General features: G+C 45.6%; 1 protein-coding gene across 1 annotated transcript in view; it reads right to left on the bottom strand.

Annotated features, from left to right (window-relative positions):
* The window catches only part of CLIC4 (chloride intracellular channel 4), a 325,354-nt gene that overhangs the window by 164,655 nt on the left and 146,170 nt on the right, over positions 1 to 14,529 (bottom strand). Inside the window, exon 2 of the mRNA XM_069622723.1 lies at positions 5,117 to 5,226. Coding sequence (XP_069478824.1) covers positions 5,117 to 5,226 — 110 coding nt within the window. The remainder of the gene's footprint in view (positions 1 to 5,116; positions 5,227 to 14,529) is intronic.

The following is a 14,529-nucleotide window of genomic DNA, read 5'->3' as shown; positions in this document are numbered from 1 at the left end:
CGGAACTAATTGACTGGACGCCGGGTGGGGGGTGCGGGGACACACAAAAGCTGGGGTTGTTCAGTTAGGGTTTGGGGAAGGGGGGGCAGTTGGGGATTGGTTCTAGGCCCACCCGAGGGGTAGGGGAGGGGGACGCAGGGGAACAAAAAGCTATCCATAGGGAGCACGCAGGGAAGAGCTATGGGAAGAAGTTGACCGTTAGAGATGAAATTCTAGATCATGGCTGATAGTCTGCCCGCCCTGGGGGTGGGCTCCCTTAATGCACGAGGCTTAAACACCCCTACGAAGAGATCCCTGGTTTGCAGGGAATTTAGAAGGGCAAACCTCGATTTTCTCTTCGTGCAAGAGACTCACTGGCCACGGGGGAAGGAGCCCAAGATGCGGGGAGGAGGGATCGGGGAGGTCTTCAGTGCTTCCCACAAATGCAAAAAGAGGGGGGTCGCCATCTTAGTAGCGAGGAATGTGGGTTTTGAGAACAAGGCCACGCTGAAAGACCCAGTGGGCCGCTATCTGCTAGTGCGGGGGTCCCTGCAGGGGACCCCACTCACCCTTGCCGTTATCTATGGCCCAAATGAGGGCCAAGCGCAATTTTGGGAGGAGGTGAGCGTTAAACTCAAGCATTTCGTTCAGGGCACGGTAATGGTGGGGGGGGGGTACTTCAACATGGTCATGGACCCTGCCCAAGATAGGAAACGTGCTGGACCCCAGCCCTCCAGGGCGGCAGATGAGATCATGGCTCGTAACTTCCAAAGGGTCAACTCGGAACTGGGCCTGATGGACACGATCCCGACCCCCAGTACGGACGCCCCCTCTTTCACATATTACTCAGCTGTCCACACGTCTTTTTCCAGGATAGACTATATTCTGGTGGACGAGATCCTGCACCCATTCATTTCTGGCCACAGGGTTGACCCTATCCCCTGGTCCGACCATGATCTGGTCCGCATCACTATAGCGAGGGAAGGGTTAAGCGATCGCAGGTGGAGGTGGAAGTTCAACAACTCCCTGTTGAAAGACGAGGTCCTAGCCCAGGCGGTTCTCGAGGCCATCACGGATTTCTTTGAACTCAACGATAATGGGGAGGTAGGTTCGCAAACCTTATGGGACACCTTCAAGGCAACCCTTCGGGGAGTCCTGATCAAAATGGGAGCCCAGAAAAAAAAAGGGAAAGGGAGACCCAGGAAAGGGTTTTGAGGGAGAAGATTGCCCAACTCCAACCGGGGGGCCCTCCCACGGCTCCATTGGACCGTGCTCAGGTGGCCGCTCTGGCTGACTACAGGCTCCAGCTGAGGGAGCTCCTCCACAAGACGGAGTGAAGTCTCCAACTGGTCAAACAAAAGTATTACGAAAAGGGGGATAGGGCGGACAGGATCCTGGCTTGGAAACTGAGGGAGGTTCAGAGAAGTAGATTGGTGAAGGCAGTGAAGAATGAGGTGGGTGAGGTAGGCCACGATACGCCCCACATTGGTGAGGCCTTCCGCCGATACTATGAGAAGTTATACTCATGGGAATACAATGGGGGTGAGACGGAGATTGAGGGGTTCCTAAACTCTATACAGATCCCGGCCCTGACCAGAGAGATGGCGGAGGGGTTGGAAGGTCCGGTGACCGAGGATGAGGTGGAACATGTGATCCGAGGTATGAAAGTGGGCACTTCCCCGGGGGAGGACGGTTATTCGGTCTATTTCTATAAGAGGTTCCGCTCGACCCTTTCCCCCCCATTTGGTGAAGGTGTTCAATGCGGTGCTGGAAGGGGGCTCCCTCCCGGACTCCATGATGGAGGCAATCATAGTGGTTCTCCCCAAGGAGGGCAGGGACCCCGCGGAGTGTTCCTCTTATCGCCCAATTTCTCTGTTGAATATTGACGTACAAATCCTGGCCAAGGTGATTGGGGGGGAGAATGGAGGGGATCCTGCCAAAACTGGTCCATGGTGACCAGGTGGGGTTCATCAGGGGAAGACAGGGCTCAGATAACATCCGTAAAACTATTGATCTGTTCCACTATGCCCAGGTGTCTGACCTAGATGCTAGCGTCCTGTCCCTCGACTCGGAAAAGGCGTTCGATAGGGTGGAGTGGAGATTCATGGAACTCACCCTCCGGAAAATGGGCTTTGGGATACACATTAGAGAATGGGTGGCAGTGCTATACAGGGCCCCAAAGGCCAGGGTTCAAGTGAACGGCAAGTTGTCAGAACCATTCCCCCTCTCGCGGGGAACAAGGCAGGGTTGTCTATTATCCCCTTTGATCTACGTCCTCTCCATGGAACCCCTGGCTATTGCGGTCAGAGCTCACCCTGACATAAGGGGGATAAGGAGAGGCGAAGTGGAATTCAAACTCTCCCTGTTCGCGGACGATATCCTGGCTTATCTGGTGGACCCAGTATCCTCGCTTCCCCCCTCCTGTCCCTGATGGCAGCCTTTGGGCGCCTCTCGGGCCTTAAGATTAATGCTTCCAAATCAGTCCTGCTCCCCATGAGATCCCTGGACCCGGTCTTGGACCCCCCTGGTCAGCCTGGAAGGGATAACAATAGGGAAGGCCTCCATCCGATACCTGGGAGTCCTTCTCACCCGGGACCTGTCCAACCTCGCCCAGGCCAATTACGATCCCGTTGTGTCGAGGGTCACTGCAGATTTTAGAAGGTTGGGGGCAATGATTCTGTCATGGTACGGTCGTATGACGGCGGTGAAGATGAACATACTCCCGCGCTTACTTTACCTCTTTACCGCCCTCCCGACTAACGTCCCCGACCAAACCTTCAGGGTCCTTCAGAACGCGGTGCGTGAATTTATATGGCAGGGCAGGACCGCGAGAACCGCAAAGGCCATCTTGACCTTACCGAGGGAGGAGGGAGGGTTTGGGCTGCCAGACTTTCAACTCGACTTCCGCGCTGCCCAGCTGCGCGTACTTTTGGAACACATGAAAGAGGGGATGGGCACATATTGGTCGTATTTGGAGGACATGGATGCCCACCCGCTTAAGGTTCGGGACCTCCTTTGGGCCCCAAGCAAATTCATCCCGAATAGACTTAAATCTCACCCAACTTTGGGAGTCCTCTGGGCGATCTGGAAGGAAAGCCCCCAGACGGCTCACTTAACGTCATGGCCGTCACCAATGTCCTCGCTCTGGGGTCACCCCCTCAAATTGGGAAGCAGGGGGTTCCGCAACGCACAGTCCTGGTCCGACGCGGGGTTGGAGTGGGCGGGGCAAATGTTTAGGGAAGGAGAGTTTCTGCCTTATGAGGAATTGGGAGAGGCCCTGGGGCAGGGGTCCCTCACCATATTTGAATATCTCCGCTTGAAGGGAATCCTATGCGACCAATCCTGGGGCCAGAATTTGAAAAGACAGCTGACCCCCTTTGAGAAATTACTGGACACAGCGACCACCAGGAAGGGGGCGGTCTCAGGGATGTATAGAATACTGAACACTGCTAACCTGGGGGAAAGGAGGAGATTCCGTACTTTTTGGAATGACTTGGCGGGGGAGGAGATCTCTGAAGACACCTGGGCAAGGATATTTAAAATAGCCTTCCATGGGAACCTATTTACAGCGGACGTGGAACACAACCTCAAGATCCTTCAGGGGTGGCATAGAGATCCCGCGAAGTTGTCGAAGATGTTTACGGGAGTGTCCCCCGCATGCCCGAGGGGTTACGACCAGGTTGGTACGAGAGGGCACATGTGGTGGCATTGCCCAAAAGCACAGGCATATTGGGTGGAGGTTAGAGGCTGGATCGCTGAAGTTTCGGTGGAACTACTCCCCCTAAACCCTCTAACAATGCTACTGGGCCTCCCCCATGAGGACGCGGACATAGCCAGATACCCAAGAATGTGGGAAACAATGCTGAGGGTGGGGAGGGTGGCCCTGGCCCAGAAATGGAAGAGCCCGGAGACCCCCTCAAAGGAGAACTGGCTAAAAAAGGTTAAAAACATGTTCCTGATGGATAAACTCACGGCAATGATTAACAATGATCTGGGCACATTCCAAGCAAACTGGTACGCGGTACAGCAGACCTGGGGTTGGGACTTTCACTGATCCACAGGGGAGAGACATGGAAGGAACGGGCGCCTACGCCCCGGGGGACGGCGGACGTTACACAGCCACACATGCAGTCAACGCTCAGGCTCTTTCTCAAGCTCCGGATACATTGAGCTTTCTACGCGTCTCCTTTAAAGAAGTAGGCGTAAAAAAAGGGGACTAAGTTTGTTTGGGGGGGGGGGTGGGTCCGCGGGGGGAGGTGGTGGGGGGGTTATTGGGCCGGTCATAAGTATAATTTTCTGCTGAAAATGTTTCATGCCCGTTTGTTATATTATGAAAATGCTAATAAAACAAAGTTTAAAAAAAAAAAAAGAATACTATGGTAAAGCAGAACCGTTATTTGAACTTTTTTAAATGCATCCAAAATGTCTTATAAAAATGTAATTGTTTCTACATTATGTGGTACATAATGCCCTTCTTGAATCCTTTCACATAATTCGCTAGTAAAAACACAGCTGAAGTCATGTACACACTTTCCCAGTTATTTCTTTCTTGGGTCCATTAATTCAGGGCATTTTAAAATCGGATCCTAAAGGGTTTCAATTCTTGACAGTGGACTGCAAAGTCTACAATGCTGATCAGCAGTTATCTCTCATGATCTAATGGCTAAAACCTGTTATGTGAGACTATTTAGAAAACATCAAAAGGTAGTTTTGTATTTTGGTGGATGGGAATATATTCAAGTATCTTGGCAATCACGTACATCTATCTTATCAAAGTATTTCCAATTTAAAACAGCACATTATAAGAGTCATTTACTTTAAAGCAGATGAAATGGAGCCATTTTAGAAAAGTCATTTAAAATAGGACTTCAATAAATAGTTGAATTTGAAAACACCTAAAATACCAATGCATGCTTGAGTTCTTAATGAGGTTGCAACTAACAACCAATACATTTTCATTCAATCAGTTGATAATGTGTTGATAACACATTTAAAGTTGTTTCACTTATAGATTACATATGATCGATGTTCATGCATTAAACACTAAATAAGCCAGCAAAAGAACAGCTGACACAAACATACCGATTTAGAAAATGTCACAAATAAAAGACCTGTCAAAGTCTCTTCAATTTCTTACCTTTTAAGATCAACTGTGGTAACATTAAACACTACTCCTTTAAGCCAGAGGATCATGAACAATCTTTGAGAAAAAGGACAATTCCCAATACTTTCTCCATCACTTCCAGCCTGTAAACAAACAAAAAATACACTTTAGCTCATGCACACACAAGTGCTGCTTACAGTTAGATTATCCAGTTTACTTAAATTATCTTCACAAATATCAAATAACTGAGCTGTCAAAATAGTGCCATTGAAATGGAAGACGAGGGTAAGTGGGGTGAAAAAGGGTTGACAGAGGTGTCGCTAAGGGGGAAGGCTGGGGGGAGACTGTAGGCCCGGGTATTTCGGTTGTAGCCTGGATAGAGGTTCAGGGGCTACAACCAAAAGGCTAGCTAGGCCAGAGTCCTGACTGTCCCGACAATAGCATAGCCCCAGATCTTTTACAAACCTAGCAACACCCCTGGTTGGAAATTCATGATCTGGATTTGACTTTCTGATGTAACCATTGTCTGCAAGTTTACAGTTCTCTGTTGTAGATTTACAACTGTTAGATAAGATATTCACAGTACTCCGGTAAATCTCAAAGAATGTCTCTCTTCCCTCACTTTTCCATATGATGAAGAAGATCTCAGACTTTAGAAGATAATGCATTTTCCATCGCAGCAGAATATTTTCAGTTAGTCCAATAAAAGGTACCCAAACAACACTTTTTGTGATTTATTTTTTTACATTATAAAACCCAAGACGCGTTCCCCTCCTTCCTGGTACTGAGCCAAGCACCATGAGGCAGTGTATATATACATTTCAATCTGCTATTATAGGTACATGATTAGCAGATATTATAGTACACCTAACCAGCACCTACCCTTATTCACTACTGAATTATAGCTTCTGTAGCCTTAACTTTCACCATATTCATCTATCCCTTAAAACCTGCACCTAGGAAGGATTTTTGGCTGACCCGTGGGTCAGGTACCAATAATCCTTAGGATGACACAGCCTCAAACCCATCCTCAACTTGCAAGGAACTAACCAAGTCAACTAGAAGATCATTACAAAGGTCAATTAATATACATAGACAATAGAAAGCTATTTACAGATTAGCCATTACAGTTTGGTCTGTTGGGGAGCAATTCCTTACGATCTGTGACAGGTGCGCAACCCTGTCAAGGGGGAATGGGGACGCGGAGGCCTCACAGAGGTTTCAGTGACAGATTTGGGGAGCTCCAGTCCCCGAAAAAAAATCTGAATATGCCATGGATATGAGTCATCATGCCACTTTTAACCCCCAAATGCCATGCATCTTCCATCCTGCCCAAGTTAATTTTGCTTTCTTTCAGAACTAATATCTAACCAGAATCCTCCTACTAATATGACCATCACAGCCAACACCATAACCGCTCCTCTATACACCATCCCGTTCAGCCTTGATAGCAGCCCCACCAGTTCCAAAACCATACCAATCAAAGGTGCACTAATCAATACCAGGTCTCTCCCAGCCCATGCCTTTGACATTGCCCGGTTCATCACAACAGAAGACCCGGACTTCCTTGCTATCACGGAAACCTGGCTTCATGCCGCTTCTCACCCAGCACTATCATTGGCTATACCTGACAACTACACCATCATCAGATGTGATAGGAATACCAATCAATCTAAAGGAGGCGGCGTTGCTATAATCTTCAAAAGTACCCTTGGACTTAGACCTATCCCACACACACATATATCCCCTCTGCTGAACTACTATCAGTCAAACTAGCTACCTCGCCAACCATACAGCCACTATGCACCGCATCTACAGGCCTCCAGGACCCATCGCCTCATTTACAGAGGATATATCCACAATCCTTGCTACCAACACAAAGCCTAACTCTCAAATCATCTTACTTGGTGACTTCAACCTCGGTCTCCAAGACTCCAATGACACCTCCGCTCTTGACCTAGCCAACTCTCTGACGGATCTCGGCTTCACCCACCACATCCAGGAACCTACTCATATCAAGGGTAGAACCCTCAATTGGTTGACAGGCTTGAACTGTACAATTAACTTATCATTTGTAACTCCTTGCTTACGGTCTGGTCACCACAAAATAATCTTCACCACCACAGCCTCCCCACTAAGTACCAAAACTAACATAGCACCTGCCATCCCCACTTGTAACAAGAAGGACATTACTAAGGAGAAGCTTTAATCACCCCCCTCCTCAACAAGATGTCATTATCCAATTCCGACCCCACAGTCCTTGTCGACACTTATAACCTCACCATCCTAAAGGCCATAAACACTACTGCACCATTAAAACTGCGTAAACCAAAACCACGTCCTCACCTGAACTCGTGGTTTACTCCTCAGCTTAGAATTCTCTGCAAAGCAAAAAGAAATGCAGAGGCGAATTGGAAAAGTATTCCATCCGACTCTAATAAAAGCTCCCTGATCAATGCTTCATCAACCTACAAAGAAGCTATATTCCTCGCTAAAAAATATGCTTACAATAACCATATTCTGCTTGCCGAATCTAATACTAAAGAGCTCTTTAAGAGCCTTAGAAAACTCGAGTCACCTATTGCGCCACTAGACCAGTGCAACACAGACTCCTCCTGGTGCGCTAACATCCAGAAAGCTCTCCTTGATAAAGTCGCATCGCTACAAACAAAAATCAATTTTAAAAAAGGTAGTATGACCCTAGAGCCTGCACTCAACTTAGCAACTAACACCACAACTGCAACATATCCTGCCACTCCATTCACTTTCTCACCACTCTCCATAGGGGAATTTGAGCAGATCATTAAAAAGCTCAAACCTTCCAACTGTCAAGGTGATTCCTGCCCAGCACCTATCATTAAAGATGCGGCACACAAACGTTCCCCCCTTTATCACAACTTTAATAAACGCTTCCTTTAAAACAGGGATTGTACCAGACAACCTCAAGGATGCCTGGGTCATCCCGTTAATTAAAAAACCTACTCTCGATCCCAGTAACTCGGCCAATTATAGACCTATTTCCATGGTACCCTTCCTCCTAAAAATATTAGACAGGGAAGCCTACCTACAAATCCAGGCTTACCTTGAATCTAACAAACTTCTTGGCCTCTGGCAATCGGGCTTCAGTCCTAGACACGGAAAAGAAACTGCCCTTATTGACTTAAAAACACAAACAGAGGATCTAAAAGACAAAGGCAAATTGGCCCTACTTCTACTGTTCGACCCATTGGCAGCTTTTGATTTGGTCAACTACCAAATTCTGTCCATCATCTAAAAACTGCTGCCCACTTCTCAGACAAAGCCACTTCTTGGATTAGATCATTTTTAGCTAACAGAACCATGCATGTCTTTTCTCCAACAGCGTCTGCCGAACCATCTCCAGTCTTATGTGGAGTCCCACAAGGCTCTTGTGTCTCTCCAACACTCTACAATGTATTTATGAAGCACCTTTTTGATATTTTTGACTATCTGTTGTCACCTATACCAACTATGCGGATGACACCCAGATACTCATCCCCATCACTGGCAACCATGCTACTGATTCCAAAGCACTTAATGATGTTTATTCTGGCTGGCACATCATCGATTGTGCTTAAATGATGAGAAGACCGAGTTACTTATCCTTGGTTCCCACACTAGACTCAGTAAATTGGATCCCACTTTCAAATCCTTTATCATTTACGGCAATACTATTAACGTCTCCAAGGATACAAAACAAATACTAGGTATTTATCTTGAATCCACACTGTCACTTAACAGACAAACAAATGTTGTTGTATCTGCATCAGCTTACACCTGAAAGCTTATAACAGCATGCAGACCGTTTCTAACTACCCCTAACTGCATCACCCTCGCCAGAACCCTTGTTATGGGAAAAAGTTACTGCAATGCCTTATATCTAGGTACCAGCCAAAAAAACATCAACAAGCTCCAGGTCACCCAAAATAATGCTATAAGGGCAGCCCTCAACATCTCCAGGAAATCACACATCTCCGACACACGACGCAGCCTACATTGGTTCCCCTATCCCCTCTAGAATATCACTCAAACTCTTGCACTCACTCACACATCCAAAACCAACCAGGCACCTATCTCTCTTGCTAACCGCTTCACTACCCACATTCCTAACAGACCATTAAGATCTGCACAAAACCACTCACTGGTAATACCTAGATTCAAGCTCCAGAAATCAGGGGGATCCAGCTTCCCAGTCCTTGCCGCTAAACTCTGAAACACTTTACCCTCCACTTTAAGAGCTGAACCATCATATCTGGCATTTAAGAATAAAGTGAAATCCCGGCTCATCGAGCAGGACCACACTACTTCTCTTACATAACCTGCTGCACCTCCATTATCTTCTCTTGTCCACTGCATGCTAATACACCACCTTATGTAATATTTCTCTAATATGTCTCACAAGCCATGACATACATGTACATCAGTGTAAATGTGATGTTCTCTGTTGCATATTGCTGCATATTGACATTATTGTAAATTCACTGCCTTTCTATGTACCTCCCATGTTACCCCTCCCTAAGATGTGCGCCCAGATGCCCATGGGCCATGTGCGCAATACAAATAAAATAAATACAAATAGAACTACCCAGATCAGAACGCACTGCTTGATAAAACAAGCTCAGCAAGACGCAGAAGGAGACCTACACACCCTCCAAATGGACTCCAGCAGCCCAGCGCCTGTCAATAGAAGGAAAGAGCACTCACAACAGCATGGAAATAGATAGGTGCTGACCCAATTTCCAGTGAGGGCCATCAGAGACTATTGAATTTGACACAGAGCAAAAGAAGACTGTGACAAAAGGGGTTCCTATGCCTTTGCAAGGAACATCCCACCTGGTGGAACAAAACCTATACTGATTGGGCCCTAGAGTCCGGTGGAGTGAAAAGCCAATTGGGGGAGAGGGGGGACAGAGAGGAGGAAAAAGGTAGACCAGAAAAATACTGATATAAAACGCCAGTGAAGACTGCAGAGGTGTGGGGTGTTCAGGTGCGGTCTGGAGGCACGCAGGTGGACCAAGAGAATGGAAGGACGCCAGAAAGTGGAGCAGAGGATTGATGAATCTGAGGATCAGCTGGATAGAAGTGCACGTGAGGTATTGTGTGAGTGGTACCTAGTGCAAGAGTGTCGCTGTAATTGGGAGAGTGTATGGGGAGTGACTGGTAGTGGAGGGACAGAGAATGAAAGTGTGTAGTAGAGCGGTAGTGGGAAAAGGGAGAGTGAAGAGGGAAAGAGTGGCAGTGAAAGGAGAGAGACTGGAGCAATTAAAGCTATAGAGTGGAGAAAGTAAGGGTTGAGAGTAGGAGGGAGAGCCTGAAGTAGGTGGGAGGTGAGAATGAAAAGACCGGAGGTAAGAGTTGGGGTGAGAGAGAGGAAGAGAGGAGGGAGGGACAGGGAGAAGGAGATAGTACCTTGTATAGCAATAATGAGCATCTATTCCTCCTATCATTCACCCCTCCCTAATTCTCCACCTATTCCCTCCTCTATTTGCCCATGCATTTGAAAGCAGTCCCATATGTATAACTAGGTGCAAAGAAATAATTAGTACAAATAAATCAGTTTTCCATTTAAAACATGTTTACTCGCTTATTGGGAATTTGACTTACATTTTTACTCCCTAAAAAAATCACTTCACTACCATCTTCCAAATCTTAGCCGAAGCACTGCATACATACATACATACAAGACACGCTGGAATACTCACTCAGGATGAAAACGATTTGAAAGTGTTTCAGCCAATAACGGAGACAGAAATAAATAAAAGTGTCAATCAGGGCGTAGACAGTGAAAGGACCCAGGAAGTGACATTGTTTCCAAGAAGTATGGGGATCGTTTGTACCAGATAAGGCAATATCATGCAGGAGAGGAATATGAGAATTAGGTAATGTCCTATAGATCGGTAACTCCCATTAATACTGATACAAAAAGATTTTGCATCATTCTGGCTGAAGGAATTAAAAAGGGGATCCAGTAGCTTGTGCATCTGGACCTATACGGTTTAATGCCTGCCCAAAATATGGCCATGAAATATCACAGATTAAAAGTTGTGTTGGATAAATTGAAAGGCAATTGGGGGTGTGGACTATCACCGGCCTGAACACGGAAAAGACGTTTGGCTCCATTATTCGAGATTATGCATGGCAGGTTCCCAGGTATGACCATAACATAATGGAAATGAGTTGACTGTTCTACACCAGCCCAATGGTGGTGATGGGCATGGTGTATTCAGAATCCCGATTGTTACAGAAGGTTATGAGGCAGGGTTACCCATCGCCACCACTATTTGTCTTTATATCTTAGATATCTATGGGTCAGGCATTGCATTGGCGGGAAGCTACACATGTTGTCATTATACGTTGATACATGATTACTATCTCAGAGGGATCCCCTACATACTTTCCCAGGAATGTTAGAATCAATATAAGTTACTATCTGAGTTATGGACCTTTTAGGAAAGGCATGTTTATTTTTTTATTTAGTTTAATGCGTTTTACTTCCAAGGAACTTTCCACATATAAATACATCATAAAAAACACAATTCATTCAACACATCAAACACTTAAATCAACAATAAATATTCAACAATAAATAGACCCTCCCAAATGTATACTTTCCTAACAAATACCAAGCACTATACACATTTACAACAAAAAAGTATTTAAAAATATAATAATAGCCATGCTGATAGCAGTTTCGTTTCATTCAAATTGAAAATACGTTGCCAGAATACCACTAGCACTATAAAATCCAGATTCATCAAAAATTTGCCAAATAATTGATTATGAATTTCTGACAATGATTAACATTCAATCATTAAGTTCTTTAGAGTTTCAACAGAGTTATTACAATGGTGGCAGGTTTTCTCATCTTTCAAAATGGCAGCTCTCAAATCTAAAACATCCTTAGTTAGATATAGATTCAATTTAAATCTTTAAATTGCGTTCCTAAAGTCTCCTGATGGGTGTTTAGTCAAGTAAGGTGCAACAGTAGTAAAAGCTTTAATAGCCCATCTAAAATGCAGAAACACATGACGTTGCTCTAATGAATCTCTATTGGAGATCCAGTCTGCCTCAAAGCATTTTTGTTTTGTTGCTCCAGGACAGAGGCACAACTCCTGCTCTGACGAGTCAATTCCTCTTAGCAGTATATCACAACTTGTTTGCCACTGGAGTAACTCCTTAGCTAACTCACATGAAAATTCCTCCTGAAGCATGCCAAAAAAAACAAGTAGGAAGTGTGAGGGGTCAGAAATGTGAGACGGACACAAAGGTAAAGTTTTGCGCAAGGTTTGTCATTTACCCTTTCCCTAACGTAATAGAGAGGTCCCTGTCTATCAAACTAAAACTAAAGAAAAGTGACCTAGCGCCCAAAATATCTATATCCTGCACACTAAAACATACAATATAATTATACAAGTCAATTATGGTTGACTTTTGGTTCAAGATAAGAGTTATGTAATTCAAACTCAAAATGTTCTTGAGAAGTACTCCTTGCGACCAGGGTTGTATTCCCTTCCCCTGGGTCAATTCAGGAATACTTAGCTTACAGTTCTGAGTCAACAAAGTTCTGTTCCAAGAAATAGAAAAGTAGTTTTCAACCACTATGTCTTTCTCAGAGATACCACAAATGTCCTTTTCATCAGTTGGTTGATAACTCCAAATAAGTGAATGTCTTTCACAATATCCCTCTTGAAATAACGATTGATTTTGTCCCTAAAACACAGGTTCAAAAACAAAAACAAATGCAACTGTTCTGTTATCATTTATCATTGAACACCTTCTTCACCTTCTGAACCGCCGCATCAAACAACTAGTGGGGTTGGGGGTGGCATTTGTGTGTCAGTGGGAGCAGTGGTAGGGTGTGATAAATTCTGAGATGTGCAGACCTAATTGCGGGACATTGCACAACGCATTAAATGGTTGGGAAATATTGCTGGGCACAAGACTTCTGGGGCACTGATGCCCTGAAATCTGAAGAGTGTGAAATAAGCGGAAGCTAAAGAAAGACTATAATCATGTACTCCCGATTTTGTTTTGACTAATTTCTTCATCTTGGATATGAAAATGAGACGGGTGATAATTCACTTTGCGGTGTGCCTCTGTACCTCTGAGGGTAGATGGTTAGTGAGAGAATCAATCGGAAGTTAGGTTCTCAGGGCAGAGATAGTGGCGAGTTAGCAACTTAAAGAAATGGGAGAGGGTTCAAGTTTCAAGTAAAGTTTATTTGGAATAAAATAATTAGGGAGTACGGTTTTCGGTGATTACCAATTTTCCCCGATAAACCCCGGTAAATCATATGCAGGGAGCGGGATTTGAAGCTGTGATGTCTTGTATTCAAGACAGAAGCATTGCCAGTGAGCCATCATGGCAGCTCTATGAAAGATTTGGATTTAGTGCCTTAAATGATTATGCACCATTGCCACATTGTGGCTGAATGGTGAATTGCATTTTGCAACCTGCCTTCAGTATCTGAGGTAAGTCATGCCCTTGGCTCCCAAGTAGCTCCCCCACCAGCAGAGGAGCCAGACGTGGGGACGGAGGTTACTGTCTCTGCCAGAGGCAGCTACAGGCCTCAGACACGGCCTTGTTTTTTTTATTTATTTGGACAATGTTTTTCGGGTCCGTGGACCCGATAAATATATTTATTTCCGCAATGTCCAACATTGCAGAAATAAATAAATTAAATCGGGTCCACGGACCCGAAGAACATTGTGCAAATAAATAAACACGGCCGTGGCCGAGAAGCAGGACGGGGGCAGGACTGTTACTGCTTCTGGTGCCCCCTACAAGGGGGCACTAGAGGCAGTTACAGGCCTTCGCCACGGCTGTCTTTTTTTATTTATTTGGACAATATTCTTCGGGTTCGTGGACCCGATTAATTAATTCATTTCCGCAATGTTGGTCCCACCAACATTGCGGAAATAAATTAATCGGGTCCACAGACCCGAAAAACGTTGTCCCTCCTTTATGTTGTTGGTTGGCCCGGTTTTCGTTTTGGAAATCTGGTCACCCCAAGTTACAGGCCTTCGCCACGGCCTGGTTTATTTATTTATTTCGACGGGTCTGTGGACCCGACAAACGTTGTCCAAATTAATAAATAAACCATGCCGTGGCCAGAGGCAAGTCATGCCCTTGGCCCCCGATAGCTCCCTCACCAGCAGAGGAGTGGGATGTGGGGAGGGCAGTTACTGCCACTGGTGCCCAGCGGCAGTTACAGGCCTCAGCCACGGCCTTGTTTTAAAAAAAATTTGGACAATGTTCTTCGGGTCCGTGGACCCGATTCATTATTTATTTCCGCAATGTTGACCCGAAAAACATTGTCCAAATAAATAAAAAAACAAGGCCGTGGCAGAGGAGCAGAACGGGGCAGGACCTTAGAACATCTCACATTGAGAGATTTCCCTACATTTGCATGCAATGAAGCAATAAAA

Source organism: Ambystoma mexicanum, chromosome 11 (genome assembly GCF_040938575.1).
Source record: "Ambystoma mexicanum isolate Mex_15411 chromosome 11, UKY_AmexF1_1, whole genome shotgun sequence".
In the NCBI taxonomy this organism is placed as follows: domain Eukaryota; kingdom Metazoa; phylum Chordata; class Amphibia; order Caudata; family Ambystomatidae; genus Ambystoma; species Ambystoma mexicanum.
The sequence above is the reverse complement of the archived record's forward strand: the minus strand, read 5'-3'. Positions and strand labels throughout refer to the sequence as shown.